The sequence below is a fragment of the Doryrhamphus excisus genome, linkage group LG8 (assembly GCF_037039965.1).
Source record: "Doryrhamphus excisus strain RoL-2023G ecotype Guam linkage group LG8, RoL_Dexc_Guam_v1.1, whole genome shotgun sequence".
Classification (NCBI taxonomy): domain Eukaryota; kingdom Metazoa; phylum Chordata; class Actinopteri; order Syngnathiformes; family Syngnathidae; genus Doryrhamphus; species Doryrhamphus excisus.
In genome coordinates, this window is record NC_136364.1 from 9,957,906 (window position 1) to 9,976,620 (window position 18,715).

General features: G+C 43.4%; 1 protein-coding gene across 1 annotated transcript in view; it reads left to right on the forward strand.

Moving 5' to 3' along the window:
* plekhg2 (pleckstrin homology domain containing, family G (with RhoGef domain) member 2) overlaps positions 1-18,715 on the forward strand; it is a 47,933-nt gene that overhangs the window by 27,724 nt on the left and 1,494 nt on the right. The window contains exons 6-14 of the mRNA XM_078792990.1: positions 1,426-1,526; positions 8,504-8,570; positions 9,924-9,970; positions 13,746-13,896; positions 15,744-15,875; positions 17,681-17,863; positions 17,936-18,028; positions 18,135-18,221; positions 18,411-18,444. Of these exons, the coding sequence (XP_078649116.1) occupies positions 1,426-1,526; positions 8,504-8,570; positions 9,924-9,970; positions 13,746-13,896; positions 15,744-15,875; positions 17,681-17,863; positions 17,936-18,028; positions 18,135-18,221; positions 18,411-18,444 (895 nt within the window). The remainder of the gene's footprint in view (positions 1-1,425; positions 1,527-8,503; positions 8,571-9,923; positions 9,971-13,745; positions 13,897-15,743; positions 15,876-17,680; positions 17,864-17,935; positions 18,029-18,134; positions 18,222-18,410; positions 18,445-18,715) is intronic.

Consider the following 18,715-nt stretch of genomic DNA (forward strand, 5'->3'; position numbering starts at 1 on the left):
GTACAGTCCAGGCCACTAGTTAGTGCTATAGCACTCCCACAGTGTGGAGTTGTCAAGCGGGACTTTAACGATGGGGAGGTGTTCCTCCCGTAACATATTGATGGTCTCATTGTTTGATTGATCGCTAATACAGTGTTGCTATAGTTGTCCAAAAGTCATATTTTGCACTAATCGTGTTTTTTCTTCTCGGCCTCTCGGCATGAGACCTTGCATGTCCTCCTTTTTATATCTCTATCATTATTCACTCATCTCTGTGTTTATTTACTCTGCTGCTCCTGGTGTACTTCCTGTTCGTGATTAATTTATTTGCTGCACCTTGCAAGCACCAGGTCGCACATTTTCTTCGTTCTTGGTGGTATTATCATGACACACTTTAATGTACACTTATATATACATATATTCTATATATTAGTTTTGATAGATACACCACAATATGTAATATATTATAAATAGTATCAAATAAATTTAAAAATTTAAAATTCAATGTATTTATTTATTTCATTATTATATTCATTATTATGTCTTATTTATGTATGGATTTATTATTATCTCATCCAATACTAAAGACGAACACCAGATCCCAACAACATATTTATACTTCTTTTACATTTTTTTGCGCGAGAGGCAAAATGAGATTGTCACAACTCTCCACTAATGTATTCCACAGCAATTTGAAGCCATAAAAGCAGACGTGCATTTGATAAGAGTTGAGCAGGGATCAATGACATGACAGGAAGGAGGAGGTGAGAGAGCGTGGAGGAGTTGCGCATTGTCGGGAAATTTTCAAGCGTGCACACACATACATAGTTCAGTTCCAAATGCCAACCTTGTAAATACTTCATGGTGTCATATTTGTAAATAAATTATTATTTAGATGTAAAACAACCCATTTTTTTTGTGTTGTTTATGTTAGTATGGTTGTTTAGATATTTGAGCTGTCACAAAAGCAAAACATATTTGGGTCAAATATGTGAAATAAGTGAAATGTATCTTTTTACAAAAGGCTGATTTTCTCTCTTTTTTTAGTCGGGAACTGAAATTTTCCTGAAACTTACCTATGTTCTACTGCTCTCTACTTATTAAAACAAAAAATGGTAGAAACAAACTTTTTTTATGATTAAAGACAAGACTCTGTTCTTCCTGTTGGCAGGCCCATGTTTATATAAAACACAATAATCTGTGTGCCTTGAAAGATCAGTCAAAATGGTCTATAACAGCTGGTACTGAAGGGGTTGTATTTTGAATGATAACAGAATGAGTTATTTAGTTTTTTAGTTGAATGAATGTATATCATATGTGTAGTGTATATTTAGGGACAACCTGTATAATAAAATACAAAGATACAGCACTTCACAGTCTTGTTGTTGCAACCATGTTGGGTCATTTTTGACTAGTGTGTGTGTGTGTGTGTGTGTGTGTGTGCAGGACTATCTGGGCTGCATCATCGACTGCGGTGGTCTTCCTCTGGCACCGGAGCAGGTCAGCACGTTGTTCTGCAACATTGAAGACATCTACGAGTTCAACAGGTACTTCGCCTCTTTAACGTGAATTTGCATATGTAGAGAGAGCTTGAGAGAGAGAGAGAGAGCGAGAGAGAGAGTTTGGTCAGGCTCTAAGTTGATCCAGCGTAGCTTTGTGGCTTGTTTTGACAGTCCAATCAGGTCCAATTTAAAATCCTCTGGTTCCGCTTGAGCTGATCTCTCTCAGAGATGACGGAGAAACAGTCTTGCAGATGTTCTCTCGTCGCTTTGCCGTCTTCCCTCAAAAATGTAGAAAACTGTTGAAACAAGAAAGTCCTTTTTTTTGGGTTCTGTTGGACGCAATCCTGGAAAAGATCTTGTGGCAACACTTTTTGGCTCAGAGAGTCTCATAAAGATGGAGCGAGATAAGATGGAAACATTGGGCCGCTCGAGCAAGGCGAGAATGCTGCCAGGGCCGTGGGTTCGACTCCCGCCGGGATCAAAATCCAAGGATGAAAAAATTTGTGATTTTGGCAGCTGAAGGCAGCTGTTGAGCTCATGTGAGCGGATCGGATTTTTGTGGCTCTACTGAGACAGGACGCTGACTTTTGTGTGTCACGCTAGTATGAGAACGCTCACGTGCAGACAGACTGTGTGATTGTCATAGAGGAGGGCTGCTCTGATGGGGTCAGACCAAGTGAGAACTCATCACCTCCAGAGGGATGCGGAGTCACCATCAGGTCACCTTGTGAGGAGTCAATGTCAATAACCTCAGCAGACATCCACCATGTCAGTTATTGCCATGTGACTTTCATGACCTTCTTCCTGGACCCAGTCGGACCTGGACTGGAAAAGCCAAAATGTTCTCAGGCCGCCAAGACCTGCTAGGGACAAAGGGTTAACGGTCATATTGGTCCTCATAAATATATTACAGCTGACACACACACACACCCTGCTGAGAATTCTGTTTTCACACTTCCTTTTTTGAGTGTGCTTGCTCCAGCATACTCTCTCTCTCTCTCTCTCTCTCTCTCACACACACACACACATTATTAAACACTCCCATAAGTCACATACAAAAGCTCAAATGTGCGCACACACACTGTTTTCATTCCTTCCAGACTTCCTGCCCCTGGTTCTCATGGGAAATATTGTGTGTGTGTGTGTGTGTGTGAGAGAGAGAGAGAGAGAGAGAGAGAGAGTTGTCTAATGAAGTATAAGTTGCTGAAGAAAATGAGTCCCTAACAAGCTAATACGGAGAAGCTCCGCAAAGTGAAGCAGAAATCCCCTCAAACCTCAACTTGACTTCCTGCAGCGTCAATGCTTGACCCTCTTTCTCTTTTTTCCTTTTCTTGTAAGACTGCGCACACACACACACACACACACACACACACACGCACACACACTGCCAAAAGGACAGACTAAACAATACTGACGACATCATCCAGCAACCAAGCTGTGTGTGTGTGTGCACAAAAAGAAGTCGCTTTATACTCAAACTACTGACCAAATATACTCTATGTACTGAACGTGTCAGACCGTTTGCCCCAGTGGTGGATGGTGGTACTACAGTCAGCACATTCACATCAACAATTAAACTTTAAGGGATAATTAATATAGATTTTACGTATTACTATTAGGGCTGTCAATTGATTAAAATATTTGGTCACGATTAATCACATATTGTCCATAGTTAACTCACAATTAATCACTTTTAATCACAGATACAAATACGTTTTTGTCTGTCATAGGTAGGGGAAATCTCTTTGTGGTAAACGATCCGATGTGCAACTACAACGATAATTACATAAAATTTTATGTAATATCCTTTTACATAAAATGGATATCGATTTCAAAAGTATGGGCCATTATTTAAAACAATACAGTCAGCAAGCATATTTTAGTGGTTACTTACTTACACTTGCTCATTAACTTTTGCTGTTTTCCTCTTCCATACACTTGATTTAATATACTTTTTAACATGATTACAGGAGGTACTCAGTCATATAAATAGTATATAAATAGTGGGGCAGGAGCCCCTGGGGTGGTGCAGTGAACTGTCGGGGAGGGGGGAGCATGAGACGCATGGAGGACTTTCAGTGTCCAGTGTCCAGAGACCTGCCGCCATATATGAATTAGTGGTACTCAACATGCAATTTGACTCCTGAATACGTTTTTACACTTCCCTGCTCTCACGTCTTTACAGTACAAAAATCTTTCTGTGCCCCCACGGGGGCATGACAGACAATAACTAAGAACCACTGGTCTCGTGTAAGTCGCCGCCTAAATTAACACCTAAGTCACACATGACACAGAACATAAAGTGTGACAAGATTCAATACAAAAAGGAATGAAAAAGTAATTTGCAAGTAGAGCCAAGCCTCAAATAATGACACCCCTACACTGCATAGTTATTACTGTCTGTTTCATAGGATCAGATCCTTTTACCTCATTTATCCTTCAGGATGGCCGGCGCATTTAAGTGACTTGGACCGGGCATGCAGCCAATGTTGATCTCTACTTTTTGAGTATTTTCCGATGTCTCATTCATTCATTCATTTTCTACCACTTATCCTCACAAGGGCTGCCGGGTCCACCCTGGACTGGTCGCCAGCCAATCACAGGGCACATATATAGACAAACAACCATTCACACTCACATTCATACCTATGGACAATTTGGAGTCGCCAATTAACCTAGCATGTTTTTGGAATGTGGGAGGAAACCGGAGTACCCGGAGAAAACCCACTCATGCACGGGGAGAACATGCAGACTCCACACAGAGATGGCCGACAGTGGAATTGAAACCTGGTCTCCTAGCTGTGAGGGCTGCACTCGACTGCTGTGCAGCCCTATTATTATTATTGTTGTTGTTGTTGTTATTGTTGTTGTTATTATTATTATTATCATCCATCAGTATGTTGACGAGCATCACTAGTGCTGTGCATGTCCCAGCTACTTATGATCCATTGATTGTACTAGAGTACTCATATGTTATTTTCATATACAGTGAAGAAAATAAGTATTTGAACACCCTGCTATTTTGCTATTTCTCCCACTTAGAAATCATGGAGGGGTCTGAAATTTTCATCGTAGGTGCATGTCCACTGTGAGAGAGATAAACTAAAAAGAAAAATCCAGAAATCACAATGCATGATTTTTTAACAATTTATTTGTGTGATACAGCTGCAAATAAGTATTTGAACACCTGTGTATCATCTAGAATTCTGACCCTGAAAGACCTGTTAGTCTGCCCATTAGAAGTCCACCTGCACTCCATGTATCATCCTGAATCAGATGCACCTGTTTGAGGTCGTTAGCTGCATAAAGACACCTGTCCACCCCATACAATCAGTAAGACTTTAACTTGTAACATGGCGAAGACCAAAGAGCTGTCCAAAGACACCAGAGACAAAATTGTACACCTCCACAAGGCTGGAAAGGGCTACGGAGCAATTACCAAGCAGCTTGGTGAAAAAAGGTCCACTGTTGGAGCTATCATTAGAAAATGGAAGAAGCTAAACATGACGGTCAATCTCAATCGGAGTGGAGCCCCATGCAAGATATCACCTCGTGGGGTCTCAATGATTCTAAGAAAGGTGAGGAATCAGCCCAGAACTACACGACAGGACTTGGTCAATGACCTGAAAAGAGCTGGGACCACCGTTTCCAAGGTTACTGTAGGTAATACACTAAGACGTCATGATGTGAAATCATGCATGGCACGAAAGGTTCCCCTGCTTAAACCAGCACATGTCAAGGCCCGTCTTAAGTTTGCATATGACCATTTGGATGATACAGAGGAGTCATGGGAGAAAGTTTTATGGTCAGATGAGACCAAAATAGAACTTTTTGGTCATAATTCCAATAAGCGTGTTTGGAGGAAGAAGAATGAAGAGTACAATCCGAAGAACACCATCCCTACTGTGAAGCATGGGGGTGGTAGCATCATGCTTTGGGGGTGTTTTTCTGCACATGGGACAGGACGAGTGCACTGCATTAAAGAGAGGATGACTGGGGCCGTGTATTGTGAGATTTTGGGGAACAACCTCCTTCCCTCTGTCAGAGCATTGAAGATGGGTCGTGGCTGGGTCTTCCAACACGACAACGACCCGAAGCACACAGCCAGGAAAACCAAGGAGTGGCTCCGTAAGAAGCATATCAAGGTTCTAGCATGGCCCAGCCAGTCTCCAGACCTGAACCCAATCGAAAATCTTTGGAGGGAGCTCAAACTCCGTGTTTCTCAGCGACAGCCCAGAAACCTGACTGATCTAGAGAAGATCTGTGTGGAGGAGTGGGCCAAGATCCCTCCTGCAGTGTGTGCAAACCTGGTGAAAAACTACAGGAAACGTTTGACCTCTGTAATAGCAAACAAAGGCTACTGTACCAAATATTAACATTCATTTTCTCAGGTGTTCAAATACTTATTTGCAGCTGTATCACACAAATAAATTGTTAAAAAATCATGCATTGTGATTTCTGGATTTTTCTTTTTAGTTTATCTCTCTCACAGTGGACATGCACCTACGATGAAAATTTCAGACCCCTCCATGATTTCTAAGTGGGAGAAATAGCAAAATAGCAGGGTGTTCAAATACTTATTTTCTTCACTGTACATAATATGCCACAAGAGTGTCGTAATGTTAGAAGAGGAAAGCTGCAGCCCGCAATCAAGTACAAGCAGATGTTCAGAATGGCGTCTCCACTGCCCACAAACATTTTATCTCTGACACAGAAAGTCAAAGTAAAAGAGTAAAAGTCTGCAGGAAGTCTGCATCTCCAGTCCGGTTTCCTACTATTCATGCATTTGTTTAACAAATGGCATTGTGTGTGTGTGTGTGTGTTTGGGGGGGGCGGGTGTTGTGCTGCCATCTTGTTTGTGCTCCCAGGCTGCAGGGAGGTGGTCTGCCGCCTGACACGCACGCTATACTTAACAAAGTCATTGCAGCCATTTTCATTTCTCCTACGTTGCAATTTGACTACTTTTAGGCAAGCAAATTATAAAGATTTAACGTTTCCAATCCAGAATTATCCTGCTGGCACCGCGCTGACGCTTCCACGCAGATGGGAACACAAAAAAGCGCGCTAAGCGCACAATAGTAGATTGGCGGTGGCGCTCCGAAGATGACCTTTGGGAAGCACTGTGTGGGAACTGTGGTCAACACAATGATCCTGGCCATTTTGGGCAGGTATTTTTTCAAATTCCAGCCAACCTTTGACCCTTAGGTACTTATGTAGTACAGTGAAACCTGCTTAAGTTGGTTGCCAACTCCAGTCTAAATAAAAACACGCACAAAGGGAGGAATTACCATGTCAACAGCATCCTTTATTATTTATCACTACAAAGTCACAAGCAATGCTTTTTTTCAATGTGGATTCGGGTTATGTTGACAACCGCTTATGTTGATGTCTGTCAGCCAGTCCAAGGGGCGTCGATGCTAGCGGGTTGCACTGAATTACGAACTCACTATTTTTTCATGTTTGGCAAGTTAGCACAGCAGGGCTGCATGGCGGTCGAATGGTTAGCACGCAGGCCACACAGCTAGGAGACCCGTGTTCAATTCCACCCTCTGCCATCTCTGTGTGGAGTTTGCATGTTCTCCCTGTGCATGCGTGGATTTTCTCCGGGTACTCCGGTTTCTTCCGACATTCCAAAAACATGCTAGGTTAATTGGCGACTCCAAATTGTCCATAGGTATGAATGTGAGTGTGAATGGTTGTTTGTCTATATGTGACCTGTGATTGGCTGGCCACCAGTCCAGGGTGTACCCCGCCTCTCGCCCGAAGACAGCTGGGATAGGCTCCATCACGCCCGCGACCCTCGTGAGGATAAGCGGTAGAAAATGAATGAATGAGTTGTGGACTCCTACAGAGCAGCTCCACCAGCACATAAAGCTTTACAGTACTTCCAGAATATGCACCTATTCAGCTGTATTTCTTTGGATTTTGTTGTTCCCACTAGAACGGTCTGTTTTAATTCATTCCACGCACACCCGCCTTCAGGCACTTGCCCGAAGATAAGCAGTAGAAAATAAATGAATGAATGAAAAAAGTTAGCACAGCCCAGTCAAGCCTGCTGCTTCTGCAGAGCCATCAGATTGGTTTCCAAAAAGGTTCCTGGGACTTCGCTGCTGTACCGCAGGAATGACAGCTAAATAAAAGTTCACTCACATTTGTTGGAAAATGGAACATTTTGGTGACTTTATCTTCCATATTGAGTGTCCTCCGTGAAAAAGAGAGTCTACTCTGGGAGTGTTTGCTTTGGCCCCTCACAGGGATCTCTGGGGGGCGCTGCCGGGGTCATCTCGGGTCAGGGGTTGTCTTGAAGAGAGGTGATGGAGTGTGTTATGAAGTGAAGGTGTGTAGTGTTTATGTGCACTACGTGTCTTTTACTCACCCCACACCCCCCATCCTCCGCTCCACCCCCCACCAGCCCCCTCTAACCACGTGTGCCGCCCACAAACGAGGCCTGGCGCCAGAGAAGGGCGAGAGAGGGGACAAGAGGAGGAAGAGGAGGGGAGAGTCTTTGTGTGTGGTTGTTTTTTGTTTAGTGGGAACATGATTCTTGTGGTCAGGGAGGTTCTTGTTGGCGTGCCATCACATTTCTCCCGTCTTCTCTTCTGGATTCATCCATGTTTCCTGACCTACTTTAATGTGACGCACCGAGTCATGACATTGCTTACTCATTGATTCATGCAGGTATACAGTACACTCATCCATTCATTCACCCATGAGCAGCAGGTGTCAGGCTGGCGTTTTTCTGCCTAGCAACACAGTAAAAAGTCAACTTGTGAAGTCCTCCTCAGAGTTCTCATGTTACAGCAAAGAGGAAAGCACCTCCTGTACAAACTATAGTACAGGAAGTGATGTCATGGGTTTTATTTTCTGTGACCACCACCTTGTATACTACAAGGCATCTTCCGGAATATTTTTCAGCATGCATTCCAATACAGGACTGACTGACAGGGGAACTCCCTACAGGAGAACTGAGTGCCACAAAGTAAGAAACATCATTTCATCTTCCTGTCATGCTTTCTCCTCAGCGAACTTCTGGAGGACTTGGAAAGGAGTCCCCACGCCGCTGCCATCGCTGACTGCTTTGTGGAAAGGGTGAGGAACATTGTGTGTGTGTGTGTGACAGGAAGCAGGTCACAGGCAGTAGGTCATTGACTCCGCATACACACACGTCACTTTGTTTATGAACTTGTGCTGCTGAGGATCAGACCAACACCTAGTGAATGTGTGTGTGTGTGTGGGCGTGTGCGCGCATGAAAGTGTGTGTACAGTGGTAATATTGTTGCAGGAGAACAGGGGTATACAAAGTGCGGCCCAAGGGCCATTTACGGCCTGCATCACATCCATCCATATATTCATTTTCTGCCGCTTATCCTCACAAGGGTCACAGGCATACTGGAGCCTATCCCAGCTGTCTTGGGTGAGAGGCGGGGTACACCCTGGACTGGTGGCCAGCCAATCACAGGGCACATATAGACAAACAACCATTCACACTCACATTTATACCTATGGACAATTTGGAGTCACCAATTAACCTAGCATGTTTTTGGAGGAGTGGGAGGAAACCGGAGTACCTGGAGAAAACCCACGCATGCACGGGGAAAACATGCAAACTCCACGCAGATGGGTGGAATTGAACGTTGATCTCCTAGCTGTGAAGCCTGTGTGCTAACCACTCTTCCACCATGTAGCCCAGTTGAAATATTAAAGGAAAACAAAACAAATATTTTTTGAAAATTATCTTATGGAAAATTGTAGTATAGTGTAGAATTCTAATATTAAACAAAACCTTTTTTTAAAGTTGTAATATTATGAGAAACAAACAAAACAGTACAAATGTGTAATTTTTGGAAAATGAGGTTGGGGAAAAAGTTATATTATGGAAATAAAGTCAAAATATGATGGGGAAAAAGTCCTAATATTACCCTCCAAAAAGAAGAAAGTTTAAATATTTGGAAAATTGGAGGCGGCGTGGGTTTTCTCCGGGTACTCCGGTTTCCTCCCACATTCCAAAAACATGCTAGGTTAATTGGCGACTCCAAATTGTCCATAGGTATGAATGTGAGTGTGAATGGTTGTTTGTCTATATGTGCCCTGTGATTGGCTGGCGACCAGTCCGGGGTGTACCCCGCCTCTCGCCCAAAGTCAGCTGGGATAGGCTCCAGCATACCCACACGACCCTAGTGAGGATAAGGGGTATATAAAATGGATGGATGGATCATACAGCCAAGATGCAGCTTTACTTGGCTTTACAAAAAAAAATCCCTGGATCCACATTCACCATGGAAAAGCTGGAAAATGTTTTTTGCCATGAGTTTGGCAGTAGAATAACAAGTGCTATGAAAATGTTCATGACATTAATTATTAAAATGACAACACATTCTCTGTTAAATGCTCGTAATCATACGACAACATGATTAGAATTTCTTCTTCTTCTTTGGTGACCAGAGTGAAGCGTTTGACATCTACACGCTGTACTGCATGAACTACCCCAAGTGAGTGTACCTTATTTTTTCCCTATCATTGTACAATGCAAGTATCCTGTATGTTCATGACCTCCTGCTGTTGGTTATTTGGTTGGTTAGCTGTTTAAATTCACTTTCAGCAGCCCCAGAATACAAGTGGTCGAGGCCATTTTGTCATCTGTCTTTCTCCCTGAAGCGGTATGCAGTCTGCTAAGTAACACATGTGCTGGGAAATGCTACAATGGTCTTGTAGACGGAACAATCTGAGTGACAATGTGGAATCAGGTTGTGCGCAAGTCTTATTTGTATCCTTTGTGTTTCCTGATGTCCACTGAAGGAGCTAATAGCGACATGATGATGATGTCAGCATGTTTTTACTGTCTACGTGTCGACATTTGACAGACTTATGACTTTACCGGGACGTTAAACCTGACTCTACTTGGACTCCCTGCGCCCCCTCTCCTCGGGGAGACTTTTGGCTCGGAGTTCTGTTTCCTGTCAGCTTGTCCTCCAGAATCCCGAGGCCAGTAAATACATCAGCAAGGAATGTAGCCCCCAAAAAACAAAGTTTGTTCACTTAACTCATTAAGAAGTTTATTTCACGTCGACTCGGTTTTCCGCGTGCACACCTGCTCCTTCTTCTCAATGTGTGTAATATAAACACACGGAAGGGTATTTTTCTCTGTGGGTTTGAACTTTCTCCTCTATGACCATGTCACACAGATGTGTGTGTGGCTCACAAGCCAACACTCACATCAACCTTGCCATCGCCTCACAAAGTTTGCTCCTTCTCGCTTCTTTTCAGAAAAGTATTAAAAGTAGGTCAGATGCTTTTAGTCATCCAAACCAAAGATGTGTCCCCAGTGTTTTGCTGCTGCATCACTTCCTCCTCTACTGGACCCGTGCAGCAGTGCAGGGTCCAAAAAGAACTCATCGTAACACACTTGCTGACTTGAGTTTTTTCCTGCAGTGCACGGCAGCCATAAATCAGCCAAAGACGTGTACGATACGTTACGCTCCATCCTTCAAGCGGCTTCCTTGTCACTGGAACAGCCTGAAGCAGAATAATCAACTTGGTTCTTGTCATGTTGTTTTTTTTTGTTTTTTTTTTGTGGTTGCTCATAAATCACGACAGTGATCAACCGCCTTTGTCGTCTTCCCTTTCCATGGAAAGATTTACACCCCACCTCCAGCATCTATCCCGTCACATGATCATCTTTCTTTAGGCAATGATCTGCTCAGTCTTTCAGTGGAGCAGGGTAGTGATAATAATGTGCTGTGTATTGGATGATGGAAAGGAGACTCCTCGATGCTCTGCCACAGATGTCAGGGTGTCCAGCTCATTGCCAATGACGGAGTCAGCCTTCTTCACAAGTTTGTGAAGTGCGTGGCGTCCTTCCTCTTGAGGCATACAGGCGGGTGCAAGCTACCGCAGTCTGGTAGAATATCTGTAGCAGCATCTTCTGCGCAAGTACAGACACCTCTGCCCTTTCCTGCACAGAGCATCCACGTTGTCAGTCCAGTCCCGTTTTATATTTGTGAAGTACCTCCACATGGTCACCTTGAATGAGAACACTTACTGGGTGTGTCCTGTTTCACACACAGCCAGATATCAAGACGATGTAGATGTAGGTGGGGACCGACAGCACCTTAGTTCACACTTGATGTTTGTCTCTTCATGCTTAAGCTCGGCCAAGTCACCCATAAATATGGCACACACCTCGTGGTGGCATAACAAGGTGCGCTAGGTGCATTCAGGAACATCGGATCACTACACAATTTATTGAAAATGTCTCAGGTCACGACCCACCAGCGGAGAATCAGAGCTATCGTAAATTCAAATGTCTGTACTTTTGACATGGGGTTGAAAGGGCGCATCTGTGTGGCCACCTATGATGCTCCACCTGCATTTGCTGCATACGTGAGGATTTTTCTTCACTTGGAATGACAGCACAGTCAGTCCAGATAGTCACATTTGAACGTGAATGTTCCGGAGTGGAGGTTTGAGCATGGTGTGGGGCAGATTTGGTTGGTTTTCCCTCATCGTAGGAGAAAGAGACTGAATGAGCAAAGCGGTCCAAGCGTTGAGTTTGATTGTCATCTGAAATTGCTAACAGCAGCGTGGAAAAAGCTTTCTTTCAGAACATGAAAACGTCCGCCATGACTTGTTGACTTGCGGAGGCTTCAGGGGAGGGGGGGGGGTCTCCAAGGCTGAGTTTGAACAGATGAAAGTTGGGGATTGTGGTGATGTCACATCCTAAATCACATTTGGTTCATGGCAGCTAAAATGATGCAAACATTCATCAGAACTCGGCCCGATGCCTACTTCGAAGAGTTCACGGCCCAACTTCGACTTCCCTGATGCAAACGTATAGCGGTTGCCAGCAGAGCCGTGACGTTGAGTTGGGCGAGAGAGGGGCTGGTCAATATGTTACAACAGTCTTCTTAACTACCCGTGTCGCTGCAGCTCCAACGTTTTTTGGGAGGTTCACGTCTATGGAGCTGTATTTTGAGGTAACAAAGACAGATTCCGAGCCATATCATTATTATATTTAACCTCTGCACGCTTATCGTTCAACACTTGTGGCTTGTGGGGCAAGGTGTGGCGGGCGCTGGTACCAAATACCCAAAGATTGACTGGTCGATCACGATTGACGTGTTCAGTTGCAGGCAGCATGGGTTGAGTTCCCGGTGATGATATGAATGGGTGTTTGTATTTGCTGGTAATAACATCATGTCAACTCAAGTAAGGTGACCAGATGTTCTGTTGTGCCAGGGCATGTTCTGTTTTCACATCCCGTCCTGACCATCCTGTTTTTTTGTTTTTCATTTTTTTTTTAGAAAGTGATAAAAACGTCCTGGTTTTTATTGTTTTTTATTGAATTGACCGGCATTAGGGCACTCTGCTGCACATGACGTAATCCCCGAGAGGCTGCTGTGTTGCCAAAAAGCTGTAGCAAAACATATGCAGAGTTAATCCTCTGAGTAGACGGAATGTGGAAAAGTTTGGCAAAAAATGTAATGACAAATAAACTCAAAGTGTCCAATAAGCAGAAAACTACGAGGCGGCTTAAGGCCTGGAAAGAAGCTGAGCTGGAAGCGGAGTAATCCATCCAAGAAGATGCCGGAAAATGAAAGGAGTAAGGGTTTATAAATCATCCTAATTTCAGATTGTGTCCACTTGCCTCGTTGCTCTGTTGCTGCAAGACAAAGCACAAACAGGAAACGGTGGCGGAAGATAGAATTTCAACAATGAAAGTAGATTTGAGTCTGGTTGCTTTACAAATGATGACGAGTTGAACGCCTCCATTGTTACCTTGACCTCCTTCCTCCCATCCTCCACTCCATGCCGGCTCTTAATGCATGCTGGTGAGACAGTGAAACAAGTGAGGAATCGTATCCTGTCTCCACCTTCATTGTCCTCCTTTTTCTTCTCATCTTGTCCTTTATTCTCTTCCGTGGTCGTTGTCCATCGTCTGCTCACCATATTGCTTCTTTTAGTGTCTTTTTGAGGAGGACACAGTGCTCTCCGTCATCTTCTAGACCACCCTCTCTCTCTCTCTGTCTTCTCCTAAACGGCAACAATAAGTCTGTCAAAGTTCCAAGCAGCTGCTGAGTCTTCCTCTATAATCTCTCCCATCTGTCACCTCCTTCATCCTGACGGATAATCGCTTCGTCGTCATTTTTATTTTTTTTTTACATTTCCCGCCCATTCATGCTGTGATGAATGACCCCGGCCCTGTTTTTATAATAGATGACCTTATTAATCATGCTGTTATTGCCTGGGCTCTCCGTCTCTTATCAGTTCTGTGGCGGTTCTGAGGGACTGCATGAAGAACCAAAGCCTAGTCCGCTTCTTCCAGGAGAGACAGACAACTCTGAACCACTCCTTACCTCTGGAGACGTACCTACTCAAACCTGTGCAGCGCATCCTCAAGTACCACCTCCTACTACAGGTAACACCTTATGACTGTATGCTGACTGTATGTATGTTTGCGGTAACGGTAACTTACAAAAAAAAATACAATTACTATGTACAAATGTAAATTAGATATGCCAAGCCAAAGTAGCTAGCCAAAACACGTGATACAGCTAACAGTTCAGCATCGAGTCTCCAAACAGATTAAAAGTCATAATTCAGCGGCGTTTGTGGTCGCTATTTAAGTGCTTTGTACAAAAAGATTTGTGTTATGTGTGTTTATGAGTTATCAGTGTGTTTATGAGATTTTCCAGTCTTCATCGCTGCCTTTGCTAGCTTGTGCTTCACAGTCAGGGGAAAAACATCAAAGGTTGTCGAATAGCGAGGAGAGCACTCACTATTGCTGTTGCTGAAATGATTCTTTTTGGAGAAGATGTCTCACTTTTTAATCATAGCTTTTTAACTTATTTATTCACCAACTATGAACTTATTTACACTTTTTAAACCAATCCAGATATCACATGAAACCAGTGTCTGTGAACCAAAAACACAACATGTATATATTATGTTCCACCACACATAAATCCTAATGCTGTTCTGTTTTTATAACCACTTTTCCTCACGAGGGTCGCGGGGGTGCTGGAGCCTATCCCAGCTGTCTTGGCGAGAGGACTGGTGGCCAGCCAATCACAGGGCACATAGACAAACAACCATTCACACTCACATTCATACCTATGGACAATTTGGAGTCGCTAATTAACCTAGCATGTTTTTGGAATGTGGGACGAAACCGGAGTACCCGGAGAAAAACCACGCATGCACGGGGAGAACATGCAAACTCCACACAGAGATGGCCGAGGGTGGAATTGAACCCTGGTCTCCTAGCTGTGAGGTCTGCGCGCTAACCGCTCGACCGCCATGCCGCCCCGGAATGAACATTTAAATACCTAATTACTATTCATATTGTAGGTGTTGGAAATCACTATGTAAATCGCTAATGCTGGGATTTCCCTGTGTAAATTGCCATCGAGCTGGCGTATTTTGGGTTGTACTACATGTACAACATATGTACATTCCATGTATACTTCATATACATCATATACAGTAAGATAAACCTGAGCTTGATATGTAATTACAGCATAGAAAATCTGTTTAGGACCTTCTAAATTTATATTTTAACATTATTAGAGCACTCTAGACATGACATAACACCCCTATAGTTACTTTACATTCATATTAACCAATATAACAGACATAATAACAGAATATATGCCATTTAAGACGTAAATAAGACTCATGATGTGCAGACAGGAAGTGATGTCCGAGGCTCAGAATTGAGTTTTAGCTGGGTGTGGGTTACGGCCGCAACAGTATCCCGTGTTAGGGAATAAAACTGCAATGTCAACCAGAAACAACATATGTTGCGTATTTGTCAAGCTGACCTGTGGGCTGACTCAACTGCACACACACACACACACACACACACACATTTGTCTGGTTCTCATTCAAGGAAGGACTAATTAAAGGAAAGACTTTGTTGTGTGACATTGTGTTGTTGTTATTAAACACGACTCAGGCATGTGTCAAACTGTGTTGGACTTTCCCATAATCCTCAGCTGTGTTTGATTGTTTTCATCTGTCTTCCCGCATCTTTCAAAGCCTTTCCAGAGCATTCTAAAATGAGTCTTGTGTGAAAGAACATCAAAAATAAAAAAGAAAATGTCTCACAGACGCACTCTAAATTCTTGTAGAAAGTCTTCCCGGCCGAGTGGAAGCTCTTCTCGCTGCCAAGACTCCTCCTGGATGTGACCCAGTACTTTGGTGCAAAACGGACAGCTGAGCTTGAAGGACATTTATGGACATGCATGTTCCCTCTCATCTCAGGAACTTTCCAAACACTTGGACAAAAGCGATCCAGGCTACGAGGTGGTGGAGGACGCCATCATCACCATGACGGCGGTGGCTTGGTACATCAACGACATGAAGAGGAAACAGGAGCACGCCATTCGCCTGCAGGTAGCGCCACATGCTAAAGTGAACGCATAAGTGGAAAACACAGACATGCACTGGAGGTCAGCTTAGGTGACCCCCGGGTGTCGACTGCTGCATTCCACCTTTTCCGTCCTTGCAGTGGTCACGTCATTATCAGCACACTTGTTGTGTTGTTAGCGTGACCGCCATGCAGTGTTGCTGTTAGCCGCTTCATCAGGCGCCTTTTGCCGTGCCTCAATTGGAACACTTCCATATGTATCGTGCACACTGCGTGTTTTTTTCCTAATTTTTGTATTGCTGGACCAAATTCTCAGTGTGAACGTGTTAGTACAAATGTATGCCAAATAGAAATGTCTTCACCTTGTGATCGCTGCTTGTGTGAGGTCAGAGGTCATCATGCAGCTGATTACTAGAAAGTGAAGTTCACATTTTCAGCTGTAGCTGCAGGTGTCGACCTTTCACCTCTTGAGTAGAGGTGAACACTTGACACCAAATGGGCTGTGTCTTAATTGCCGCACTTCCGTACTTAAACTTTAGTCTTTTGTGTGCACCAGTGCGTTCACACAGCAGAATGCAATGCCAATGCCTGGACACCTACCACCCTCAATAGTGGAATGGGGAGAGACTAACTTAATAATGGTGGCTGAGGAGCAAGCTGTGAAAGTGAACAGTAATGAACAGAAGAAGAAGCTGGTAAAAATATTAGACTTAGACTTAATTAGACAGACTATATTGATCCACAAGGGAAATTGCTTGGTTAACGTTGCAGAAGAAAAGGGGAAACACACATTACAGTGCAATGTGACTAAAATATAATCAAATAAAAAGAACATAAGACAAATAAGATTTTTATACTGTGTAGAAATATAATATAGAATATATTCATTCATTCAGAGTCGCACGGGTGCTGGAGCCTATCCCAGCTGTCTTCGGGCAAGAGGCCGGGTACACCCAGGCCTGGTGGCCAGCCAATCACAGGGCACATATAGACAAACAACCATTCACACTCACATTCATACCTATGGACAATTTGGAGTGGCCAATTAACCTAGCATGTTTTTGGAATGTGGGAGGAAACCGGAGTACCCGGAGAAAACTCACGCATGAACGGGGAGAACATGCAAACTCCAAACAGAGTTGGCTGATGGGGGGATTAACTCCGGTCTCTCTGTAAGGTCTGCGCGCTAACCACTCGACCGCCGTGCAGCCTAGAATATATTCATATTATGTAGAAATAAATATAAATAAATACAAGTAAATATACTTTACACAAGTAAATGCAGCTAGTACGTAATGTTGTGGATTATCGTTTACAGACAGTTGAGGTATTGTACAGCTGGATGTGAATGAATGTAATTTTGCATTGTTTTCTGCATGAAAAACTGTAATTATTCTTATTTTTTATTATTATAAAAAAGATTGTTGCTATTTTTGGTGGGGAAAAAGTTGCTTCGAAAAATGCCAAAATATTTGCCCATATGCCAATCACAGATATTAAACACATTTAAAATGCCATTTTACTTATTAAGAAACAATTACAGACATACAGTATTATTGGACAACATCACGACTAGTCCAAGCATCGTCCTGCGGGAAAATGTTGAGTGAATCAACTTGAGTGAATCATTCAAACCACATTGTGGTTATTTTATAACATTCAAACTATTTACAAATTAAAACAGAGAAAAGAAATCCACAAATAGGCGGGGATACATTCAGTACTATACATGTGTATAATGTAATGTGTATTATAATATAATGTATACTATTGTACAGACAGAAGTATTGCAGCCAGCCATTGTGACCATTGACCTCTGTCGTCCATACAGGAAATCGAGTCCCTCCTGGTGAACTGGAGCGGTCCAGACCTGAGTGGCTTTGGTGAGCTGGTTCTGGAAGGCTCCTTTAAGGTGCACAGAGTGAAGAAGGAGCGAGCATTCTTCTTGTTTGACAAGATGCTGCTGATCGCCAAAAAGCGCGTGGAGCAGTTTGTGTACAGCACCCACATTTTTGTAAGTCCGGGGAAATTCTACTTGACTGATACGGAGAACCGTTCCCAGCTTTGTTGTCTTCCTCTACTGCAGTGTTGCAATCTCCTCCTCGTTGACACGCTGAAGGAGCCTCTGTGTTTCCGAGTGTCCGACCAGATGATCCCCAAGCAACAGCACGTGGTCCAGGTGACTTCCAGGAGGTTTCTTGTAGCGTTGGTCGAGGAAAGGCCGCGTAGTGTGACGGCATTTAACAGTTGTGTTCTTTGTGTTCATGGCTGCTTGGCAACTGCAGACTAAGAACATGGAGGAGAAGAGGCTGTGGGTGCACTACCTCAAGAAACTCATTGTTGAAAACCATCCGGCTTCTCTCCCTCTCAAGGTAAAAAGAAACATGGCATAGTAGCAGCGGTGGTTTTCTGTTGGCCTTTGGTGCCTCCTGCTGGTGTGGATGACACCTCACCGCGTGTCTCCATAGGAGTAGGCTGCATTGTTTTAAAAAGGCATCATTATGAAGTCATGTTGTGTTGTTTCTGCTTGATTCAAGTTCATTAACTTTCATTTTCCTTAGGCCAGACAGGTCCTCGGAGACAACTTCTGTCAGTGTGAGTGAACATTCATAAAAACTTTTTTTTCCTTTTCAGCCATGCTAACGCTACTTGATGTTAAAATAAAGACACTACTTAGCAGAAAATTAATAAATCTGTAATGGCTAACCACTGTGCTGTGGCTTAATGGCCACAAAAATTATTATTTACTCACTACAAACAATTTATCTTTGTTCATCTCACTATGCCAGTGACATTCAGTAATCCCTTGTTTACTCAGTCTATTCGATCAATTGTTTCCAGACCCAACCATGACCAAGTGAATTTC